The 24819-nt window shown below is 40.1% G+C and overlaps 2 protein-coding genes across 3 annotated transcripts in view; one reads left to right on the top strand and one right to left on the bottom strand.

Annotated features, from left to right (window-relative positions):
- Positions 1-7709: 7709 nt before the first annotated feature.
- On the top strand, positions 7710-18299 carry LRRN4 (leucine rich repeat neuronal 4). Its single transcript, XM_026710386.2, has 5 exons — positions 7710-7809; positions 9585-10329; positions 11369-11573; positions 12598-12735; positions 13897-18299. Exons 2-5 carry the CDS (start codon positions 9636-9638, stop codon positions 15152-15154), a joined length of 2295 nt encoding a protein of 764 aa, XP_026566171.2. The 5' UTR covers positions 7710-7809; positions 9585-9635; the 3' UTR covers positions 15155-18299.
- Positions 17792-24819, bottom strand: part of LOC113442643 (DNA helicase MCM8) — a 42669-nt gene continuing 35641 nt past the window's right edge. For both annotated transcript variants that reach the window (XM_087918932.1, XM_026710362.2), the window contains 3 exons: positions 22932-23000; positions 20913-21004; positions 17792-19885 (listed from right to left, as the gene is read on the bottom strand). In XM_087918932.1, the coding sequence (XP_087775058.1) occupies positions 19798-19885; positions 20913-21004; positions 22932-23000 (249 nt within the window). In that variant the 3' untranslated portion in view covers positions 17792-19797. The remainder of the gene's footprint in view (positions 19886-20912; positions 21005-22931; positions 23001-24819) is intronic.

The following is a 24819-nucleotide window of genomic DNA, read 5'->3' as shown; positions in this document are numbered from 1 at the left end:
GTATAAGAATACCTGGGTGGGGTGGGGTGGAATTGTCTCTTTTTCTGAAGCTGAATTCTGAGATATTTTACATGTTAGATATTCCTTTCATTTCAAGCCTGGTTAAAAAGGGTTTCAAAACATCCCATGGAATATTCGGATCCTTTGCCTATGTGAAATGTTAACTTAGATTTTTTTATTTTTTAAATGGATGTTTTCAGCTATTTGAAATTTCACAATTGGTTGTTCAGCTATTTGAAACTTCACTAATCCCTTGGACTTGCTGGGAATGCTTCTCCGACTCCAGATTTCACCTCATATATAAGTCTTGAGGGCGAGAAGGACCCTTGGTGTTTGCTGATGGTGGGGGGAGGAGGAGAAGGAGGGGAAAGGAATTCTTCTCTGAAGCAGGGTACCATCTCCTCTTGGGACGGGCTGCTGTGTTCTGTTTATCTTCCTGTGTCAATAAAGAATTCAGCTTTTAGCTGCAACATTCCAGACCACAATGATTTGCTACACGAGGGGAAAGATGGATGCCTGAAGCCTGTATGTTCGGGAGGGAGTTTCATAAATAGAAGAGAGCTGCAGCTGCAATGTATTTCCAGCACTTCCTTGTACCTATTATACTGTTAAGACCGTATTTTGCTGTCTGAGATAAAAGAGCACAGCTCCTAACACCCGCTATTGAAGATGTCCCTTATGTTACTTAATGGGAGATTTTGACTCATGGCGGCATTAGCTAGGGAACAGACCCATTCCATTTTAAACAAGGAAAGAAGACCAAACTGATTCAACATTCGTATACTATGAGGGAAAGCATCTTGTGACAATTGCATTTATTATTATCTTTTAGAATCCCTTTATTGATTGGTAGGTTACTTAGAAATTTGACCTTGCAAATGTAGGGAGGCTTCACTTTGGTTTCATTGGGCACAGAATTGCAAAGTTGGTTAATGGTTCCCTTTTTCTTTCCCAAAATCAGGCATGGGTATCTTTTAAACCACTTGGTTTGCTTTTGAAGGAAGTATCCTTAGTTTTCTTTTAAAATCTCAAGGGGGGGGGGGGGGAGCAGACCAATCAAAAAAACAATTCAGACTTTACAATACTGTTTTAATGGAAATGGCACATGGCAAGAAAATGCCTTTTTCTTTGCTACTTATTATTTGCTACTACTCAAAAAAAAACACTATAGTCTCTGAACCAAATAATTTTTTGTGGAATGATTCAGTCCTGGATAAAGAAATAAATATTTTTCCTGTACATTAGCAAGATAGGAATCCACAATCCGTGGCAAAAGCAGAATTTTAATGCAATTTTTTTTCTTCATTTTCCAAAACAGAAACAATGTCATTAATCAGGGCTTTCTGTAAAAATCAACACACCAGATGATTCTCTTCATCATGAAAGAATGTCATACCATTCCCAAAATATGAAAAGAGTTGATAAATAAAAATGAATAAATGTGATGAAAAATGATTCTTCCCAATTTTATACAGCCCTAGATGACTTGGAATAGAGGTCCCACTGCTTTAAAGGGATCTAGCATCTATGATATTGGAAACTTGACATTTTCCAATAACAGATAACAGATTGGAAGAGACCTTGTAGGTCATCTAGTCCAACCCCCCCCCCACATTCAAGAAGGACACCCTACACCATGTCTGACAAATGGCAGTCCAATCTTTTCTTGAAAGCCTCCAGTTATGAAGTTCCCACAAACTTCTGAGATCAAGGTGTTCCATTGGTTGATTGTTCTCACTATCAGAAAAATTCTCCTTATTTCCAGGTTAAATCTCTCCTTCAGTTTCCATCCATTATTCCTTGTCTGGCCTACAGGTGCTTTAGAAAATAGCTTGATCCCCTCCTCCCTGTGGCAGCCCCTCAAATATTGGAAGAGTGCTATCATGTCTCCCCTGATAGATCAATGGCAACTTGTTGGCTACTTATTTTTATTCATTTTTATTTTATTTATATCTCACCATCATTATTTTTATACACCTCTCAAGGCAGCAAACATATCCAATACTCTTTCCTCCTATTTTCCCCTCAACATCGATCCTGTGAAGGTAGATTGGGCTGAGAGGCAGTGACTGGCACAAAGTTGGTCAGTTGCCTTTCATGGCTAACGTAGCACCAGAACGCACAATTTCCCATTTTCTAGTCTGGTGCCTTGACCACTAGACCAAACTGGTTGAGAGAATGTTCTCTGCATGATAAGGAAGATTCTTCAGCCAAACATAAAAAAGCATTGGAGAATGAAGCTTGATATGCTCATTAGCCCTGCAACATCTTAAAACTTGTTTTTATGTAAATATATGAAGCATCTCAAGAACATGTAACACTGTTTTTAAAGGAGGTATAAGAGTATTTTCTACTTCCTCTTCTACCGTTCAGGTGTCAAGGAAAATATGTACTTCTGGTTCTAGCTCTTCTGGTGCCTCAACGTTATTTGATGCTGTCGTAGCATGTCTTTGATGTTGTCTCTCCATCTTCTGGGTTTGCCTCAGGTTCTTTGACCTCCTCTTTTTGTATATGCTTTTTTCTACATGGAATCCCAAGACACCTTCTCCAGGTGAGCAAGCCAAGGTCATTTTATTCTTCAGCAGTGTGGATCCTGTTATGTCTTGTTTAATTGCTGCACCTCATTTTTTTTAACAGTTCGTTGTCAGCCACTCACTCACCTGTCCATTTTGGGCTTCAGGCCAGTGATACTATATACTCCCTTCTCGGCTTAATTATTAAGACTTTATTCACAAGACACATTAAGCCACGTTTAACTTCCCTTCCACTTATATGAGTGTGCTAAAGTGAGCTTGGCTACTTTATAATTCAGGGCGTCTTCCAATACAGAAGCACTTTTCGGACTGTTGATCGCACCAAAATACAGTCATATGAAAACTATTTCATTAATGGCTCGCCTATAATTTAACCTTGCTCTACCTCAGGGGTGTCAAACTGGATTTCTTCAAGGGCCAGATCAGCAGTATAGTTCTCCTCTGTGGGGCAGCAGCGGGGTGGGGGGGCAGTGGTAGAGGGGCAGGGGGAATGGCAGGCAGGCAGGACAGATGCTTCCTGCAGTATCCTGCCAGCCAAAATGGGGCGTGGGGAGAATGCGTGCATCCCCACTGTGCCTCATTTTCGCCCTCCATGGCCTCCTGCAGCACTCTGCCAACCAAAAATGGACCGCATGGCCCATTTTCAGCCCATTTGTGGCCTGTTTTCAGCCCATTTATCAGCCTGTTTTGGGCCCATTTTTTCAGCCCATTTGGGGCCTGCTTTGGGCTCATTTTCAGCCTGTTTTTTGGTCCGGTTTCAGCCAGCAAAGTGCTGCAGGAGGCCATGGAGAGTGAAAGCAAGGAGCAGGGGGCCACACACAACCCATTTTAGCCGCCAGAGGCACTGTGGGTCGGTCCCTTGATATTTCAAGCCCGGCCCCATGGGCCGGATTTAAGCACCAAATCCAGCCCAAATGAACGTTCCCAGAGAAATAAGTATCTTCTCATTTTTCTTGTTGCAAGCTCCTTTTGGCACAGTTCTCTGAGAATTAACTAACACTGTCATGAAAGAGACAGGCATAATCTGAAACAATTCATGCTTTTCTCTCAGCCCCGAGGAAGCCTTTAAATAGAACTGGCATACGCTTCATTCCTTTACCATCTGGATACCTTTTATTAAAATTCCTCATTAACCAATTTGCATTTTAATTCTCTACATAAACAACATGTAGATATCTTTCATGTCTTATCTGTTACCATTTGAGCGAGGGAGTACATTCTTCTGCATTTTGAGCAAGATTCTGAAAAGTACAGGAAGGGACACAAGTAAGTCATTCCATTTCCTTGCCACAAAACCTAGCTTTGCACTTTTTTTTATGTGTGTGTGTGCCTGCCAGATTTTCTGATCTATCCAATTGTTTTGTTTAATTTTTTGTTCAAGAGAAGTTGGCATCCTGCCATAGTATTGGCTTTATTTTCAAATCAGAAGGTCAGAGTCATTTTTAGAAAATGAAAATAGAGAGTAACTTCAAGCCAGTGCTTTTGAGGCAGACCCAGGGAGGAGGGGAAAACACAAATAAAAGAGGGGGCGGGAGAACGGGGAACATCTTACGAGAAATGCCAGGAAACGAGGGCCGGGATCATCCCTGCCAGCTGGCCTGCTGAAGCAGATGCTGATTGTGTTTCCATGGCTGCCATTGCACGCATATGCACACCACACACAATAGCCATTTTCTGAGTGCGTTTACAAGCTCACGTTCTTTTCTTTAGCACGATTGAAGTGGTGTTGCAGCATTGGATTGCAAGCTCTGCCCCTTTAAGGAGTACATGTGATGGCACACTACATAGGAAATAGACATGGTTTGTTTCACAATGTTGCTTGTGACACTGTGACCTCCACTGGAGGCTTACTGTGCAACCCCACATTTACTAACATTTCAAAATGTACCAGCACAAAAAATAAATTAGGATTCCTTCCTTTGGAGCATTAAAACAAAAGGATGAGGGATGAGGGGTCCAGCTATTTGCAAAGTCTGCATTACTATTACTATTAACCTTCTCATCACTCCTTTTTACCCATCCCCTCCCACTTGTGACTCTATGACTGTAACTTTGTCACTTGTATCCTTACGATTTATATTGACTGTTTCCTAGTATGATTTGATTGCTTATTGTACCCTGTGGCTATTATTAAGTGTTGTACCTGAAGATTCTTGACTCTTGACGAATGTGTCTTTTCTTTTATGTACACTGAGAATATCTGCACCAAGACAAATTCCTTGTGTGTCCAATCACACTTGGCCAATAAAAGAATTCTATTCTATTCTATTCTATTCTATTCTATTCTATTCTATTCTATTCTATTCTATTCTATTCTAGATGAATATATGTTTTTGTTTGATATGTCTTATCAAACAATAGAGGAGAATGTATGTAGCTCAGGATTTAACTATGGGGTCTTTGGTTCTCTCTGTACTTGGTTGGTTGCTTACATTTCATTACCCAGAGTCATCAGTGCTAGGGAATGTGGGGTTTTGCTCCATGTTATATACAATAGCTTACCCTGCTGTATTGGTGAGGGTATGGTTTTCTTCTTGATGACAGTATGATTTTCTCTGGATTGTTTACCTTGCGTTATCTAGATATTGGCTGTTGGAAAGGATGTTTCTGGTCTTTTTTGCTTCCTTTTTTGCTTTTTTTATTATCTCTTTTAAAAGTTGTGTAAATCTTGTTTATCTCTATGAGCCTGTTGATGGTTGATTTGTCTGAATGCCAACCTTCTAGGAATTCTTTAGTGTTTTTTGATCTGGCTTGGTCTAAATTTCTAAAATGACAATAGTTTTCCAGTTGGTACTGTGGTTGAATTTATCTATATGTTGTGTGCCTTTGTATTTATTTAAACTTGTGGAAGAAGAAATATTTTTAAAATTGGGAATTAGTATAGTTTTCATGAGATACTATGACTGATTCCTACAAGAGTCTGGACATTAACACTTATATGTCAATTTGCATGATACACAAACTTACATTTCCAGTGTATAGCACCAAGGGCTGTCAATTATCAATTCCCTTGCTGACTGTCAAATTTCCTGCCCCATCTCACTTTTGTTTATTAAAAACAAATAAATGCAATACTGGTATGCTGAAAACTAAAGCACCAAATACCACATCTTCTTTGTTTTCAGTGTTTCTGGACCTCATAAGTTCAATGGATAGCTGTACTGCTAAATCGCAGATAAATCTTGAATCATGGTTAAACGTTCATGTAGGACCAGTTATCTTGTCCACATACGCTTATAAGTTTCTCAGAATTCCTTACTTCAGTGTGCAGTTTTGGACTTTGTCTTCCTTGGACAATGGCCGGGGAAAGAATTAACCAGAGTCAGAAGCTTTCAGAGCTGGTAAAATATTTGAACAGTGTTGGGTAGTATCAGCTTATTCTTGTAACTTTAGAAGGTTGTTCCAAAAGTACAAGCAGGTCTGTTTACACCAAGGGGACCGAGTCAAATGTCTCCAGACAGCTCCATTAACCTATCTCCCTTACACATGTGGGCAAGCTGGTATGTCTCAAAGCTTCCTTGATACTGACTGACATGGACAAAGATAAGGAGATGTTAGCATCTGTTCTCAAAGTCAGCATTCCTCTGCTGCTAAAGGCTATTCTGTGAGCTCATAAATCCTGCCCCTCCACGGCAGGTTTCCCTTTGAATAGAGCTGCCTGCTGGCTTTCCCCATTAGCAGTTACTCCTCACCTTTATCTTTCTCCTTCGGATTTTAGATCTCTACACACAAAACACAACACAACAATTAGACAACCCATAAAATTATTTCCCTTTATAAAAAAGCAGCTAAAAAGGGGGAGGGAATTGATAATGCCTACCCTGGATGATATTGGCATGCAGAAATTGAACATTATTCAAAGAATTGTAGCGGTAGCCCATTTTTATTTATTTTTTACCTTTGTTTCAGTTGTTTTAAATGAAAGTGAGGTAATCTGAGACTAATTGAGCCAAGTAACAGCATGCCACAAACCATTCTAATCAAAAGTATTATTTTTAAATTGTTCCCATGTAGTTCCAGGGGTGCCTGCAGGCTAAATATATAGAAACTGTAGAAAAAGGAGCAATTTTGAAAGCAAAAAAACAAACAAACCCCAACCAATTGAGTAAGGGCCTAGTATCTTTTTAAATGCTACCCTGATACCTTCATCTTCCCTTTTTTTTCTCTCTTTCGTTATAAAATGATGGGGGGCTCATCGCACTTATCAACATATATAATAAAGCTTGCTGCTTGCCTTTGCAAACTGCATTCCTACATTGATCGCACAATTCACTTCTTACCTGTTTGGTCTAGTGATGAAGGCACCAAATTAGACACCAGGAGACTGTGAGTTCTAGTCCTGCCTTAAGCATGAAACCCAGCTGGGTGACTTTAGGCCACTCACTCTTTCTTAGCACAATCCACCCTGACAGGGTTGTTGTTGTGGAGAAAGTAGGAGGAGGAAGGAGTAGCAAATATTGCACTTCCTTGTGTTATTTGTTAAAAAATAATGTCATATCTTATGATTAATGATTGTAAACTATGATATATGATATATGACCTATCACTTTGTTGTATGTACATTGAGACCTTATGCACTGGAGACAAATTCCTTGTGTGTCCAATCACACTTGGCCTATAAGGAATAAAGAATAAAAAAGAAAAATAATAAAGGCAGAAGAAAAGTCTAGAAATAAATAAAACGGTTTGTTGACTATACAGCTATTAGCCAAGTTCATACAAACTCTCAGCATAATCCAAATTTGTTCCTTTATGAACAACAGCTGAAGGGAAGTTGAAACACGATGTTTGGCTTCTTTGGGAAGGAAAGCTTATCAGCAGACGTTCCTCAGCAAGCTTTCATCTTCCCTGTGCTGCCCATCTCTTTTCTCTCCCGGCTGCAGAAGGCAACGATGCTACTCTTTTTCTTCCCCTTGTCTGTCTGGCCAGCTAGCCAGACAGACCAGAAGCAACTAACCGGGGAACGGAGCTGCCCATCTCCACTCAAAGAATGAGAGGGGCGGAGGTTGGAGAGGGGGATGAGACTACAGAGGGTGTGGGCTGGCCCGGGCTGGCATCTGGGAAGACGTACAACAACACATCTCTCACAACCAGGAACAGACACTCGGGTTTTGGGTTTTTTTGGGGGGGGGGGCTGGAGGGGCCAGGAGCAAACGAGCACAGCTACTGGTGCGTCAGCTCTGAGTCACTGGAATGCATAAAGCAAGTGCTGGGAAACCAGAGAGAGGGGCCAACACTGATCCTCTCCCCAAGACACTCTGCGCTGTTTAGGTAAGTTCAAACAGAGACTGATGGCGAAGGGGAAGCCAGGATAGTTCCTCTTTGATTCAGAGGGCGGTGTTCAAAGATCTCATCTGGCTAAATGAAAGAGGAGATTGACTCAGGTGGAGTGGACAATAGGTGAGCTCCTCTCGCCTCCGTGGTAAAGGGGAGTTCTACAAGTGTCCCATCTTCTCTTGCTCCAGGCAAGTGGCTAGGTGTTACTGGCATTGTTCTCGGCCTCGTGTCCCTCAGCAGAAGAGGAAACGAGGCTTGCTTTTTCGGAACAAGAAGTCTGGGGAGATGGTTTGACATTGAGGCTTCAGGCTTCACCCGCAACACTGGTTTCGGTAGAGACTGAAGTCCGATTTTCAGAGCGTTGCAAAGGGGGCTGTAAAATCGATCTTTGGGACTGGTGGCAAAGTTGTGGCTCATCTGGAAGCTGCACGGCATTGTTGTTGAACAACAATCATCCCTTTGGTGCTGGTAGAATCTGTTGTTGGCTTTACAACAGTCAATACATTGATGTAATATCTAAAATGTATTTATTCCAGTGAGCACAGAACAAGCTGCCTGCCTTTTTCAATTTAAGGGAAATTACTTTAGAAATGTAGACGACTGGAGGGGGAGTTCTTACACTTATATGCTAGTCAAGAGGTGTCTGTACGATTGGCCAGTCACCTTGTACAATCCTCTGTTCAGCAGTTTATTGCTGGATTTCTGTACTTCCATCAAATCCTCCCAAAAAAAGCACTAGAAGGGTATTGTCTTTACGATGTGTGGAGGGCCAGGGATGTTTCAGAATGAAGAAAGGACGTGTACAGATACACCAAGATTAAAGCGGCTGCAATCCATGCCACCAGCTTCCATTATAAAGTTTGCTCAAACATGCAAAAGAAGTTTGAACGTTTATGAGCTGCCAAGAACAGAGTCAAAGAAACAAAAAGTCTTTTTTTTTTTCCCAAGAAGGGAAACTTTTGAGAAATGGCAAGGTAGGTTTAGCCTAGGAATAAATGATTAAATAGCATAGTAATGTCAGTCGCATTCCCTGGAACATATTTCTAAATGGATAGTCATATAATATGTGTATGTTCATGAATATAGTCTGAATGAAATTAATGAATGTTAATGGAGAGTCAATAATTGGCTAGATAGTGGATAAGTCAGTTTAGTGATGGTGATGTCTGAAATGAAACAGGGTTTCCTGCCTGAGAAGTGGGCTGAACTAGAAGACCTCTCAGTTCCCTTGCAACTCTTATTCTCTTCTATTCCATTCCATTCCACTCCATTCTATTCTATTCCATTCTATTCTCTGGGAGTGCATGACCTAGTCCTGCCTTAGGGATGAAAGCCAGCTGGTTGACTTTGGGCCAGACATTCTCCCTCAGCCCACCCTCCTTCCCTTTTGTTCACCCACATACATGTAGATGTATGTATGAAGACGTGAGGTGATTCAACATGGTTGCACATGGTTGTTGTTGTGGAAGAAATAGGAGGGAGGAGCATTGTGTGTGTTCACTGCCTTAAGCTATTTATAAAAGTAATAAAGGCAGGATAAAACTCTAATAAGTAAAAAGTAGCCATCTAAATTAGTAGTTAATCTATCTGCCACTTAAGAGAGCCTCTGGCTGGATTTCAAGATCAAATCCAGTTGTATTTTTTTCCCCTCTTCCCACTATAAGGACAGATTCTTATATTTTAATGGATGGACATTGTAAAATAGACTAGAGGGTACTTCTATGGGAATTAACTTTTGGTAGTACTCAATATTGTTTTCCTCCCTTAGCCTAGCCTGTGAAAACAGCTTCCTCTTCACACCCAAGTTGTTTTTAAAGGACCGCAATGTCCAGCTTCCTGGCCTGGGTAGTTTTGCTTGTCAGAATCATCACTGCTAGACCCACAGAGAAGGCAAGTCCTGCCATACCAGAAGATGTGAAGATGTTTCTGCTGATTCAGCAGAATGTCTGGGAGGAAAACATCAACCTTACTACCTTGTCTTGCGAGGAGCTGAGGAACCAGACATCAATCACCTTGCGTGTCCAGAATCAAAATCTCACTTCCTTCCCTGAATGTCTGCCGGAGCTTCTGGAACGTCTGGATTTGAGTGTCAATCTTCTGCCAGAATTAAATAGCCAAAGTGTGGCTTATCTCCCCAAACTGCAAATCCTGTCCCTGAGACAGAATCAGATCCACAAGATGATATGGGGGACTGGAAATCTCAGCCGTCTTCAGTTCGTAGATCTGAGCTTCAATTTGCTCTCGGTTGTACCGTCCTGCATTACTTCTTCTTTGGGCAATCTGAGGTGGTTGTCTCTAGCGGGAAACCCTATCAGAGAGATCCAGCCATTCGCCTTCTCCTGCTATCCTCAGCTGCATTTCCTGAACTTGTCATCCACATGGCTGGGAAAAGATGGGGAAATGGGGATTCCGGAATCTGCTTTTGCAATGAACGTGTCCCAGCACCCAGAGTCCACTGAAGAAGTCAGAAAAGCTCCAATCAACATCCTTGACCTCAGTGCAACCTACTTGGAGATGAGTAAGTGTTAAAGTCTAACTGGAAAAACAACAAGTCTCATCAAATTGAGTAAAGAGGGGGTTGTAAAATTTTGAAGACTTTGGCAAAACATGGTCTTTCCCAAAGTTCTAACTTCTAGGTATGCTAAGCTACATTTCTTGTCTTACCTTGTCTGGGGATAATGGGCGATCCATAATACAGTTGAATTCAGTTTTAATTAGAAACTTGGAATTTGCATTCCAGTGCTGAAACCTGACTATAGACAACATTAATCCTTTGGGTGAATTTCCCATTTGAAGGATTTCTTTCACTTGTTCGAGACAAAACAATAATTATTAATTTGTACAAATGAGATTATTATTATTATTATTTTAAAAGATCCCTAATACACTACTTACATTACATTTAAACATTTACAATAAATTTACAGAACTACTCAAAAGTAATGTTCAATGAGACTCTCAGGAAAGTTTAGGAAAGCAACATTTAGTTTCACTTTTAAAAAACCAAGAATGAGTAAATTTAGTATTCCAGCTCCCAGATATTTTTTCCTCCTGATGCCTATATGTCAGGAGTCTTAGAAACAAATGCCCACATTTTTTGCTAAGTGTTCTTACCTGATAGGGCATTTGTGTATGTGTGCTTTTACAGTGGCTTACTGTAAATTGTGTTTCTCATTTACAATACAGAACAAAATAAGCAACCTGGAGTCAACAGGTAGTTTGAATTACCATTTCCACAGCCCCATCCACCATGTTCACTTGTGGGTAGTAGAATCTAGCCAATTATTGAAAGATTCTTGGCAAGGATGTCTGATTTGATCCAGAGAGTGTTCATGGTTGAAGAGCTTCCAAGTTGTCTATTCTCTAAACTGTATATGTGCACACAATTCCCTGGAGCAGAAGTAAGGAAGGGCATGTCCTCCAAGGGGGAATATTAATTAGAAATTCCACTGGGAATTTCAGGGTCTTGAGGTCCACAGGTTCCATCTGTGCCTTCAAGTCAGTATCACCTTAAGTCTGTCCTTTGTTTGATCTGACCTCCTCCTTCTTCTTCCCAGTTCACGAGGACTGGATCAAAGATCTGCCACAGCTCACCTCCTTCTACCTAACACAAATGCCCAAGCTAAGAAGACTGGATCCAGCTGTCTTCCGCAATGTGCCCATGCTAAGAGAATTGAACTGCCAAGATTCCCATGCACTAAGTCTAGTGGAAACCGAGTCATTCCACCGCATGCCTCATGTGACCTCCCTAATATTTGAAAAGTAAGATTTCCTGTGTCTACTTACTAGCAGGGGTCTACCTTAATTGAGATTTCAACTGCTTCCTTCTAAACCTATTGGGCTACAAAGCTGATTTAGTTGAGCCAATTGACTGTATCGATTGAGGATGAGAATTGGTTGGACTGACATATCTCCAGGATGTCAGGTTGGATGACACTCCTCCTGAATGACTTCATTCCTTAATCTATTTAGTGAAATTTGTAACGATATCGATTCAGCTATAAGAATATAGTTCAATCATCTGGTGTTTTTCATCGTAATAAGCTCCTGTAAAAATGTTCCAGGATTTAATGGAAAATAAGTTACTGTTGATTTTCAATCAAACATGAAGAAAAAATGGTAACTTGCCTACCTGGGGTGGAATCTCGCATTACTAAAGAGAAACCGTATTTCATTTTATAATCATCTCTCCAGCAATCTCCAGCCACCTGGGCTTCATAGGCTCAAAATAAATCCCAAACAGAAATTTCATGAGACTTTTTTTTACATCAGAGAATCAAGGAGGCTGCAGAGTAGGCAGATGTAGAACGAAGGAAAAAAAAGTACATAATACAATCTCCCTCCACCATTTATGACAATAAAGCGAACAAAGCAGGCGGTCCTTGACTTACGACCACATTCGAGCCCAAAATTTCTGTTGCTAAGCGAGTCATTTGTTAAGTGGGTTTTGCCCCATTTTATGGCCTTGCTTGCCACCATCGTGAAGTGAATCACTGCAATTGTTTAACTTAATGAACCGGGCTTTCCCATTGACTTTGCTTGTCAGAAGGTCGCAAAAGGGGTTCACTGTGACTGTCATAAGTATGAGTCAGTTGCCAAGCATTCAAATTTTGATCATGTCACTCTGAGGATGCTGCAGTGGTCGTAAGTGTGAAAAAAGGTCATTAAGTCACATTTTTTGGTGCCATTGTAACCTCAGTCACTAAATGAAGTGTTGTAAGTCAAAGACTACGTGTAATGTGGATATTCAATTGTCTATTTCTTTTGTTTTTATTTTTTTTCCTAGCTGTAACTTGAGCAACTTCAGCCCATGGAATCTCACTTCATCGCACATCCTCTCCATCAACCTCTATGGAAATCCCTTGGTTTGTCATTGTGAAATTTCTTGGTTGCTGTCAAACCCTGACACAGTCATTCTACAGAGGTAAGAAGGGTTATGAGGATAAAGATACTGTAACTCCAGTTTCGGGACCAATTTACCTTTTAAAAGGGTGGGAGTTGCTTAACGTGGGGTCCAAAGGCATTTAATGCTAACATTAACTATTGCGTGGATTTTTAATTTTGAAAATAAAACAAATCTTTGAATCAGCAAGATCTAAAAGAAGACAGAAAAGCGAACAGCAGTATGTACCAAAGGCAAATATATGAGTTTGATTTACGAAAGGGTGTCACATCATATATTTCCTATCTCTATTTTGCCCTTTGTGAAAGCTTATGGGGGTCATATTTAAAGACTAACAACTCTCAGATAGGGGAGCATAGGTCCATCAGTTGTAATTTGGTTCTCATCAGCAACTTGCATACATGGAAAAAGAGACTGAGCACTGGTATATTTCACATTACATGAGGTGTAAATCACGGGTGTCAGATTTGTGGCGTCATGTTGCCATCACGTGACATATCGCGATGTTTTTCCTTTCGTGGAGCTGGGGTGGGTGTGGACTGCATGTGAGGCATCCGGTCTTTGACATCTCTGGTGTAGATGATAAGGAAATAGAGAGAGTCAGTGGTGGGATTCAAATATTTTTACTACCAGTTCCATGGGCGTGGCTTGGTGGGCGTGGCAGGGGAAGGATACTGTAAAATCCCATTCCCTCCCCACCCACTAACCTGCTTTCCAGCTCCGTTCTCCTGTGCAGGGCAACAAAACAAGACCCAGCCAATCAGCTGGGACTCGGGAGGCAGAGAATAGATGGGGGCGGGGCCAGTCAGAGGTGGGAATTGCCAGTTCTCTGAACTACTCAAAATTTCCACTACCGGTTCTCCAGAACTGGTCAGAACCTGCTGAATGCCACCTTTGGAGACAGTTCTTACTTAAGGTGTTTAAAGTTACTCAATCAAATCCACCATAGATCCAGAACTCATTTGGATTCCTCCTATTTCCTCAGAGCACAAGATAGTCATAACATAATAAGATAAGAAGCAAAGCTGAACTTTTGCACGGGAACAAAAATGCTAAAAACTGTTCACCCAAAAATACAGAAGCACAAATGAAAGATATAGAACTATTGTGACATTTTACACGTTGCATCTATTACGTTGTAGCACACCTTGATTGATTTGGCCTCTTACTACCTTGTTTCAGGGCATCAGACACCGTCTGCTCTTTTTCTCCAGAAGATAAAGAAACATCTTCATCTATGTTGTTATCCAAACTCTATGATCAGTGTCAAGCTCAGACAACCACGTATTCGGCCTTGTCTTTGGTTCAAGGCAAACCATACCACATCCTTACCAGCATCACTACAGGAAGATTGGCTGACTCCGGTACTTTGCCTCAAAGGTCTCTCGGCAATTCCTTCATCCCTCAAAGCACATCTTTTACCTGGAGAGAATTAACAAGGAAGGATCCAGGTCAGACAGACATTCTTGCTTACAAAGAGCAAGCGGTTCATAGATCTACTGAGCACCCTCTGATTGCTGCATCTCTTACTACAGAGATCTCAGCAACCCTAGGAAAACTCTCTACTGAGCAACCTGTAGTGAGCACAACTGAAACGAAGGAAAGGGAAGAAGATACCACAAAACCACACCAATCTTCTCTACCCAGTTTTACTACTGAAGTGACAGGAGCATCTTCCTTTGAAGTTTCCAGTGATTTGTTCATTCCATACAGGATAACAGATTCCAGTGAGAATGATCTATCCCTTCTGGATCCCACCAAATCTACTTCCCTTCCAAATCTTGCATCTACTAATAGTCTACTGGATTATACAGATGACTATGATTACGAAAACCAGCAAGTGGCATCTGTAGCCCAGACCGTGGATTTGTGTGATTATGATCCATGCAGGCATCTCCAGAAGCCTTGCGTTGACCTCCAGAAGTTGTCTTCCTGCTTGTGCCCAGGCATGTCGGATGAATTCACCGTCCCAGATGCGCCAAGATTTCACGAAGTATCTGAAATGAGGGACACTTCAGCCCAGATCCACTGGTGCTCCCCAAATTCTGCAGTAAGATTCTACCAGCTTGCCTACCGTCCAAAAGGCAGCCAAAAGAATTATACAAATTCTGGAGAAATTTATGCCACCGCTAGGCGATACACTCTGTATAACCTTCTTCCTGGCTCTACCTACCAAGTGTGTATAATTGCTTGGAACAAGGCAGGATCAAGCCGAACTACAGGATGGAATGAGCATAATCCTCCATGTAGTACCTTTGTAACAAAGTCCAGCTACACATCTATCTTTGCAGCTCTGTGCACAACAAGTGCGGTCTTTCTCATAGCTACCATATTACTGTCGGTATGTCTGTGTAAAAAACACAAAACACCACACATAGAGCAATATAACACACATCTAGTGTCTTATAAAAATCCTGCTTTTGATTATTCCATAAAATAAGTCAGGGTAATGAGACCGGCCATTGTTGTAAACTGTTTACTCACTGTGATTATTTTTTTCCCCCTTATTCCTCCTCCTAATTCTCCCCCCGCCCTAAAAAGAAGTTAGAGGAATTATTTTTTATTTTGCTTTAGTATTGCTTTCTCCTTGTGAAATTTCTTCTCCAACTGAAGCAATCAGAAATTATTTTTCAATATTTGAAACTGTGAAAAATATCAAACAACTACCACAAATCCTCAAAATCCGAACTATTTTTTGGAGGAGAAAACACTTACTCCGTTATTTAAAGCATTTCAACCAATTAGCCGGAACGTCAGACGTGCCAGCAGGAATGAGAAACTGATTTTTCCCTGTCTTCTTGAAGCCGCCATTGTGCCTGGTAGAGTCCCTCAATTCTCCAGAGTGGATTTGACGAGAGATTGCTCAAATGTTGCAGATTCATTGGAGATGAAAATTTTCATGGAGCAAAAAAAAAAAAGTTCTCTTTTTAAGATGGATTTTTCAGGCTAACATCGTTACGAATGTTAGATTGTTAAAATGCCGGAGTGAGAAAGTTCATCGAAGGAAATAAAAAAAATACCGCCTATGCTACGTATTTCATGGAACCCAAGAACTTTCATTCCTTCCCATCTTTCCCTATTAGTATCAGATTGGATGTTTATATACTCATGACAGCTTATTTCGGCTACGGAAAGTGCTTCCTAATGCCATATGTATAAATCCAGCGATACATCCTTCACTCCACAGAGGATGTTGTTGAGCAGTGACATCTAAGCTGGCTGCCAAGGGAGGATGGGGTATCATTAAGAAAATATTTGGCATTATTGCTTCCAAACTGAGGACGAAATGGTCAGATTTTAAGAGCAGAAGGAAGTTTTTCCTTTCACTTGGAGGTGTTACTGTTCCAATGTTCCGCTTGTTTACTATAAGCAGGGGTGGGATTCAATTTTTTTAACAACCGGTTCTGTGGATGTGGCTTAGTTGGTGGGCATGGCTTAGTGGTCATGTTATTGGCTGGGCGTGGCCAACTTAATATCACTCCCGTCGAGGCACGCATCTCCTCAACTGGCCTCTCGTGACTATGGGGATGCTGCAACAGTCAAGTGTGAAAAACGGTCATAAGTCACTTTTTTCAGTGCCACTATAACTTTGAATGGTCACTCCACACAAGCAAAGTACCAACAAAGGAGGGGGAAAAAACTCCAGAGAGGTTCCTGAGACAGGAAGTCTAGTACTGCCAAGAATGTAATAAGGGTTAACGAAGAGGCAGTTTCTGTAAGCAACACCAGAATGTTTCCTTCCTGCCTTCCTTACAGGATTAGTCCAGTACTTCCTTCTAACAACTGGTTCTCCAAACTGCTTAGAATGTTAACAACCAGTTCTAGTGAATAGGTGCGAACCTGTAGAATCCCACCCCTGACGATAAGTAGATAGTAGATCTTCCTTTTCCTCATTAGATCTGATCTATTCTCAACCATGTATTCTGTTTCCTGGGACCAGGGATTCAAAATGCAGATTTAGGTCCATCCAAAGACCTGAGGATGCTGAATGCCATCATATAGGCCAGTGATGGCTAACCTTTCTTACGTCACGTGCCGACAGTGTGTGTGCATGCATGCGTGTGTGTCTCCACCCATAATGCGATGCGCGTGACTCCCGTGCACGCACCATGTTCTTCTGCGCATGCGCTCACAACTCCCCTGCACACGCACTGCGCGGCAGATACCCAACAATCAGCTGGTTGGTGGGGGCACTTGCGCTGTGGGGCTCTTCCGAGTGACCTCTCGCGTGCCGGCAGAATTGGCTCTATGTGCCACTTCCAGCACATGTGCCGTAAGTTCGCCATCACGGATATAGGTGAAACCAGGAAGGAAACCCACAGAGAATAAGAGAGATTAATTTGATAGGTATACAGGTAGTCTTACAACCATTCGTTTAGTGACCTCAGGATACAGCAATGGTCGTAAGTATGAACCAGTTGCGAAGTATCTGAATGTTGATCACATGATCAAGGGGATGCTTCAAAGTGAAAAATGATCATGTCACTTTTTTCAGTGCCGTTGTAACTTTGAATGGTCACTGAGTTGTCGTAAATGGAGGACTACCTGTATTTAAAACCTGGTTGCACAACTTTGTCCTAACCAAGTACCACTAATGGCATGCCAAGGACTACATCCCTAAAAGGACTGGGAACCAGGGGAAAGTTTAAATAGTTTTTATTGCCAGTTAAATTGATGTAAAATAAGCATGAGAAGTGCAGAAGATGCTTAAAATTAGAAGTATCAAAATTTGCTATCATTTAGAGGCCTGGCTAAAGAAACCGGCTTTAAATGCACAGGACAAGCTTGTCTCTTAAGAAGTGGGGCCTTTGAAGAGTAAAGCATCTTAGAAAATGTCTCTTCTGCAGATTTTAACATGAGAGTCAGGCACAAAGCCATTCAGGGCCTTAAATATGAATGTCCTCTTATCAGCTTAAAGACTCTTGATATGGACTTCCTGTGATGTGGTCGTCGTCCACCATTCAGCAACCTACCTAAACTTTTTGCACCGATTATAACAGTATGAGGGACAACTAGGGCAGCACCAGCCACTGTCATGCTTGAAAAGGGGTCACGCAACACAATTAGACGCAGTGAAGTCGTTTAAAGGATTTATTTTGAAAGTGCAAAGGCAGACAAACATGCATACTGTTCATTTTCAAACTTCTTGCATTTTGGCATTGGCAACATTTATGCTTATCTGGTTGAAAGAATATATTCTATGGTTGTGTAGCATATCTCCTATTTTGTCTTAATGAAATAGGGGAAAACTTTATATACTGCAATACAATCAGATTGCAGCAGCCAGATTTTGTATAAACTATCAAAAATATTTTCAGCATACAAACTTTATAAAATTTAGATATATAAAATGTATTTTTAAAAATCCTATAATGCATAGAATATCCCAACCATTTCAACTGTTGCCCTTCATTTCTGTAAAACCATTTCTACTTAGCTATTTAATGTAATATTTTCACATTTATTTTCAGCCTAGCAAGTATTTTTATATTCAGGTAATTGCTTATCACATAGGAAACATTATTTGTTTGCATGTACTTAAGTGTGTCTGATCTAATTCTGTAACATCTCAAACAGGTCATTTTTTTAAAAAAGGCTAAATTCTGCTATTGTGGAAAGTGGAGCTAAATATACATAATTTTTATCTTTTGTTTTGATTCCTGTACTTGATGGACAAAATATTAATATCACATATACAGTAGCTTTAGACTTTTGTCCTAAGTTCCTATGTTTTAACAAATATCACATTTGATATTTGCAGCTCCTAATCATTAACATGCAGATTTGCAAACTTTTTCTCACAGAAACTCCAACATCTTATTCATGTCAGCCAGAACAAAGAAGGACTTCTTTGTTTTACTTTTGATATCTATTTCCTTAGTTGTCTGGTATTATGGTAAAAGACAGCTGTCAGATAATGGTACCTGCTCACCATACTGATGAGAAATATTAGCGCTTGCATAAAACTTTTCCAAAGAAATCTGCAGTACAGTTTAAATGTATTCAAAGCCATAATATTTTCCCTTCTACTGACAAATAATGCATTAGAAAAGTTGCTATAAAATAGACTCTTGTCACTCTTCAGGTTGTATCAATCTTTCACCTTTCCTACAGCCTTAAAATAGTTTGATGAATTGAGACAAAAGATTGCACATAAATAGGCCAACTTTTCCTATTACACTTTTGAAAATCTTTACAAAATGATATATGCACTCATTTTGTTATACTCCTTATAAACAGCCTGTAAAATAGGCCAGAGGTTTACAGTACAAGCAGAACTAAGCAACCACAATCAAATCATCTGTTTCAAAGAACATTAATTATTCTGCAGGCCCTATTCAGAGGACGCTTTTATCTCAGCCCCTTACAAAGCTGCCTTGGAAAATCAATTATCTTGATTCTCTATTTTGCATCTGCATGCTTGTATATTTATTTTATTTATTGGTCATCTTTCAAAACAAACTATGTCAGCACATCACTGGAACAGTTAAAGCAGCTCTTTCCTAAATTGAGTATGCCCCAATATTAGACTAAGGAAGAAGAGACCCAAGTTTTATCTTAAAGGGCTATTGCAACCATAATATTTAAACCAGAAGACAAGTGTATGAAGGGTTATAAAGGTCATACTGTATCTATATTCTGTAGAATTTACTGCCTGCTGTATTACATTTATCTATTGTAGTAACTGGCTGCAGCATCGATCATACCACATTTTAAATACAGTAAAACTCAACTAAATTCTGCTTGTATCAATTATATCGTATTTCATATAACTATTTCATTTGGGATACACACCAAAGGAAACAGCACAATGACGCACACCAAGTGCAAATTTCTGGACAGCAATCAACAAATAATATCAGACAATTATCTTTATATATATGTAAGTTCAGTACAGTAAAAAATTATAATCTTTATTTGTAATAGATTGAAATAATACACTGAAAATCCTGCTTATTTACATGATCAAAACTTCATTTTAACGTGGTGAAGGCAGTTTCACTGAGGCAAAGGTATCATTCAGAGTCTCTGCATAAACTCCACACAAACTGAATGAGAGGAGAGCAGTCATTCTGCAAAACTTCATTTGTCATTTAGCACCTGAACTGTTTTTCGACCATAATGATAGTAACTGTATGCAGATGCAGTTGTTGTGAAAGCTGTGATGCACCTTCAGGGAGAAAATGATGGTTTTAGTTTCCAAACCAAAAAAAAAAAAGAGAGAGAGAGATAACGTCAAGTCTAAAAATCACTGCAACACAATTTTTAAAAACCTATTTAAACTAGGAAGAGTCCTACTTGAGGTGGAACTGTTTTTTCTATGACAATTAAAATCTGATGTATAACACTGGGCTGCATAAAATGCCTAGAAGTTCCAAAGAAAACCTACCTAAGCTAAAATATTTTTTTAGTTGACATATGATACCATATAGATTAATGCCAAGGCAATGTGAGTTCTGCCTTAAATCAAACAAACTCTTTCTACAAGAACATAATTCATGTTGCTAGGATTGTAATCCCATATATACAGATTTTTTTTATCTAAATCAACCTTAGAAAAGATACCTCGGAGTTGTAATTCTGTTCACTTTTTAGTTTTTGATCGTCTAATTTGACTTTAAATTGTTCAAATTGTTGAGCAAAAATTATATATTTTCTCATTTGCTGTGTTAAAGTGACTAAAGAATCCACAGAGTTTTGTGATCTTTATTATTTGTGAAATTTTTCAAAATGTGATTTTTTTAAAAGCTTCTGGAAACTTGACCCCCAATGCATGTGTTTTGCCACTAACAAACTGAACCTAAACTGTGCCTGGCTGATTCACAAAACAGGAAGAGTTGTGCATGTGTGTGTTTGAATTGGAGAGGAAGTAATGAAGACGTAGATGGAACTATCTTCCTTGAAGTAAATCATCTCTGAATTCAATAAACCTAGACTCAATACTAAGACAGGAACAGTTAAAGTATTAGCAACAGTTAAAGTGTTATAGGCTCATCGTGTGAAAGCTGTTTTTTACTGTGCTTGCTCCTATTTTTATTATTTTTCTTCTTGCTTTCATGAACTATCCTGAATCTCACAAAACTAGCCAATATCGAACAGCATGCAGTAAGTAAAATTGCCTGAGCTTTCATTGTACTGCTTACATTGCCTGCTTTTCCACTTTCTAATAGTATAACAATAATTATAACCTTACATACCATAGAGTCTGAAGATACACACTGTCCACATAATTGAAAACTGGAGCAGCCAAAGACGCGGCGACTAAGATGAGCTGTACTACTGTGTTCACCTGGTAATAGATTAGATTAAAACTAAGGTCACACCGTGCATTTTCACAGAAAAAGTACCGCGCCTACAATACGTGCCCATGACGCTCTCCCCTTTTAGGGTAAGCAATGTAATTTAAGTCACAGAAATGGAGAAAGGAAAGGTAAACCAAATATATTGAAGATATAATACAGGAAAGAAAATACAGCTTTATCTAATTTACACCAACAAAATTCATCTTTCTGGTTGCCTTTACTTCCTCTCTGAGGATCCCATCAACTCATTCCACCCACAACTTTGTCTTCGTTTTTCTTTTTGCCCATTCACTCTTCCTTTATAGATTTGTTTTGCCATTCAGGCATCCTTCTCTTTCAGGGAACAAAGAACTTCAACATTTTCTCCCGTTATGGACGTCATCTATTCTTTATTGTCCTCGTTCCTATTCCCTGTCCCTCCACACCAGTCTGGGGCAGAAGATTACAGGTAATCCTCACTTAACAAACTTAATTGGGACTAGCAACCTCATTGCTAGTGAAGCTCTCAGTAAGCGAAATATCACGTGACTGTACCACTTAACAACGGCAGTTTCCACAATCCTGGCTGCCCCTGTTAAGCAAACCCCACACAGTTATGAGGTGAAGACCCACCCAGATTCAAGCTGATGCTGGTTGAGTCCTTCCCAGCCCTGATTTTTCCAAGGCAAGAGGTGCTTTCAGGGGATCGCTGAGCCCAAAGAGGCCAATTCCCTTTTCCTGCCTTGTGGGAATAGCGCTGCCTCTGCCTCAACTTCCTCCACCCGCTCTCACCTCTGTCCTTTGGCTGCTCAGCACAGTACAGATAGTCCTCGACTTAAAGATCAACGTTGAGCCCAGTTGCTAAGCGAGACAGTTGTTAAAGTGAGTTTTGCACCACTTTGTGATCTTGCCATGATTGTTAAATGAATCACTGTTAATCAACATGGCTGTTCTAAGTGAGTCTCGGTTCCCCGTTGACTCTGCTTGCCAGAAGGTCGCCAAAGGTGATCACATGACCCCGGGACACTGCAACTATCATAAATTCGATGCCGAGCGTCCAAATTCTGATCACATGATCATGGGGAAACTGCAATTGTTGTTAAGTGTGGAAAATGGTCATAAGTTAACAGCTGTTGTAACTTTGAACTGTCACTAAATGTATGGTTGTAAATCAAGGACCATCTCTATGGTTGAGAGGAAGAGGCTGTTGTATACAGGTAGTCCTCAAGTTACGACCACAGCACAGCCCAACATTTCTGTTCGTAAGTGAGACATCTGTTAAGTGAAGTTTGCTTCATTTTACGACCTTTCTTGCCACAATTGTTAAGTGAATCTGCAGTTGACAAGTTAGTAACCTGGGTGTTAAGGGAATCTTGTTCCCCCATTGACTTTGGTTGTTAGAAGGTCACAAAAGGTGAATCACATGACTTTGGGACAATGCAACGGTCATAAATATGAACCAGTTGCCAAGCATCTGAATTTTGACCACGTGATCATGGGAATAATGATGTTGTAACTGTGAAAAACGGTCATGTCACTTTTTTCAGTACCGTTGTAACTTTGAACGGTCATTAAATGAACTGTTGTAAGTTGAGGACTACCTGTAGTGCCATCTTCCAGCAGGGCAGCCAAAAGGGCATAGATATGGGAGAGGAAGGAGGGTGGAATATTGTAACCATTATAAATATGTGGTAGTTAGCCAGATGCCTGGATTTTGATTGTGTGACTGTAGGGGCACTGTGACAGATATAAGAGTAAGTCCATTTTTTCAGCGCTATCACAACTTCAAGCAGCGTGGTCGTTAAGTGAGGACTACCTGGGTAAATCATGAAAGACAATCTAATTGCAGGAAGCAACCAAAAAAAAAAAAACCAGTGTTGCGAGGCAATATTCAGTTTGCCAAATGGGTACGGCATGACATACTGTTGTTCTTACCTTGCTGATAAACGTTGGCTTTAACTGAGCAGTGACATAACATGGATTGAAATATCTACTTAAAGTCTTCTGTGAGAAACAAAAAAATAACAATAATCTTGCTTTTAATAAACACGGTGAAAACAACACCCTAACCCTAACCCTTGACTGAATTTACAAATGGATTAAATCGAGCAGATGTTTTTAACAGCAAAGCATATTTATTCTACATCTTTATGCTGATGTTTAACAGTGCAATTCTGATGCGTTTATCTGACTTATTCTGTTGGTAAACAGAGTATAAAACGGGATTGGGGTTTGCACAGCTTCAGGAAAAGTAGTCAATTATATTACATTAATTTCTTTTATAAATATATATTACATTAATTTCTTTTATAAATAAGTCGAGGTGGTGTAAACACCTGATACTCCTTCCTCCTCGACTTTCCCCACTGGAATAACCCTGTGAGGTGGGGGTTTTCTGAGAGAGGAGTTAAAGTCTCCCATGTCTATGGTGAGACTAGAATTCACAGTCTCCTGATTTTTAGGCAGGCACCTTCACAATTACACCAAATTTTAAAGTACAAAATGATTGCATGAAGCCAGCAGAACTTAGTAGAGTCTCTGCTCTTTATTTTAACAACAAAATATACAGGGGGAAAAAAATATCTGACAGTTATGCCATTGAATTTGGATGGAGCTTTCCTTGGGTGGTACAGAAGGCTGCCTATGCCTTTGGGCTTAGATTGTCTATATCCACTATAGAAGGAAGATGGCTTACAAGAAATTAAATTAAGAAGACAAATGGGACTAAAGAAACCACAGGGCAGACAGAGGATCCTACAGGAGAAGGTCTGTGATTATTTCAATAATATTTTGGTCCCACTTCAATGGGATAAGTGGAATGACAGTACTTTCACCTCTTAGAAAGGTTGTTTTGAGGAGCAACATGGAAGTGAGGGAGGCGACCAAGCAGGCATTCTGAGGGAAAAGTGAAGGAACATCAAAAGAAATGTCATTTCTATGGGAAAGGAGGAGAGCCTTCCACAACTGAGAATGAGATGCTAGGCAAGGGAAGGTCACAGGAAGACAGATGGTGAAAACATGAGATGAGTAAACAAGTTGACAAATTTGAAGCTTGAACAAGATTTTGAAAATGAATAGGAAACTTGGAGGTGTTTAACAAGTATAGCGGAGCAAGGTATTAATCAAGTAATAGTGGAAGATCAAAGAAAATTCTGATGGACAAAGATTACGGTCTTTAATTTTCACTGAAAGGTTGGACAGAGTATTGTTATAATTTTCTAAACACTCAAGGCTGGGAAAATATTATAAGGAAATTAGCACACACAGTTCCAGACTTCTGGAGAATTCTGGGAGCCACAGTTTTATCTGAAAGAAGAAGATATCTGAAAGAAGATAAGGTTGTCCTCTGGAAGCATTCAAAGAAAGATCTGTCTTGGATAGAAATACAAAAAACAAGAGAGAGACAGACCAAATAAGAAAGGAGGAAGGAATCCCTTTCACACCCTAATTCTTTGTTACAGAAAAACATTGTTTGTACCATCGTCTGTGTAGAAAAAAATGTCTGATTTCTATTTTAGCAAGCCTGCATTTGGCATTTGGAGTTCTGGTATTTTTAAAATCAATTTCATGTCCTGTGGCTTTGAGGTGTTGGACCAGGGAAGAGGTCATTTCTTCTTCTTCTTTTTTTAAGAACTCAATCAAAAAAGAGAGCCACACAAGATGCCACCACCACACTTCCATGTAGAAAACAGACTCACACCCACTCAGAAGATGAGACACGACCATGGACCAGAAGCTGCACTGCAGCTGCATCACTACCCACTTCAAACCCCTCCGAACCATACATGAAGCAAACCGACACCCACTATGAAGATGCAGCACC

The sequence above is a fragment of the Pseudonaja textilis genome, chromosome 1 (genome assembly GCF_049901715.1).
Source record: "Pseudonaja textilis isolate UNSWEBS1 chromosome 1, rPseTex1.2, whole genome shotgun sequence".
Classification (NCBI taxonomy): Eukaryota; Metazoa; Chordata; class Lepidosauria; order Squamata; family Elapidae; genus Pseudonaja; species Pseudonaja textilis.
The sequence above is the reverse complement of the archived record's forward strand: the minus strand, read 5'-3'. Positions and strand labels throughout refer to the sequence as shown.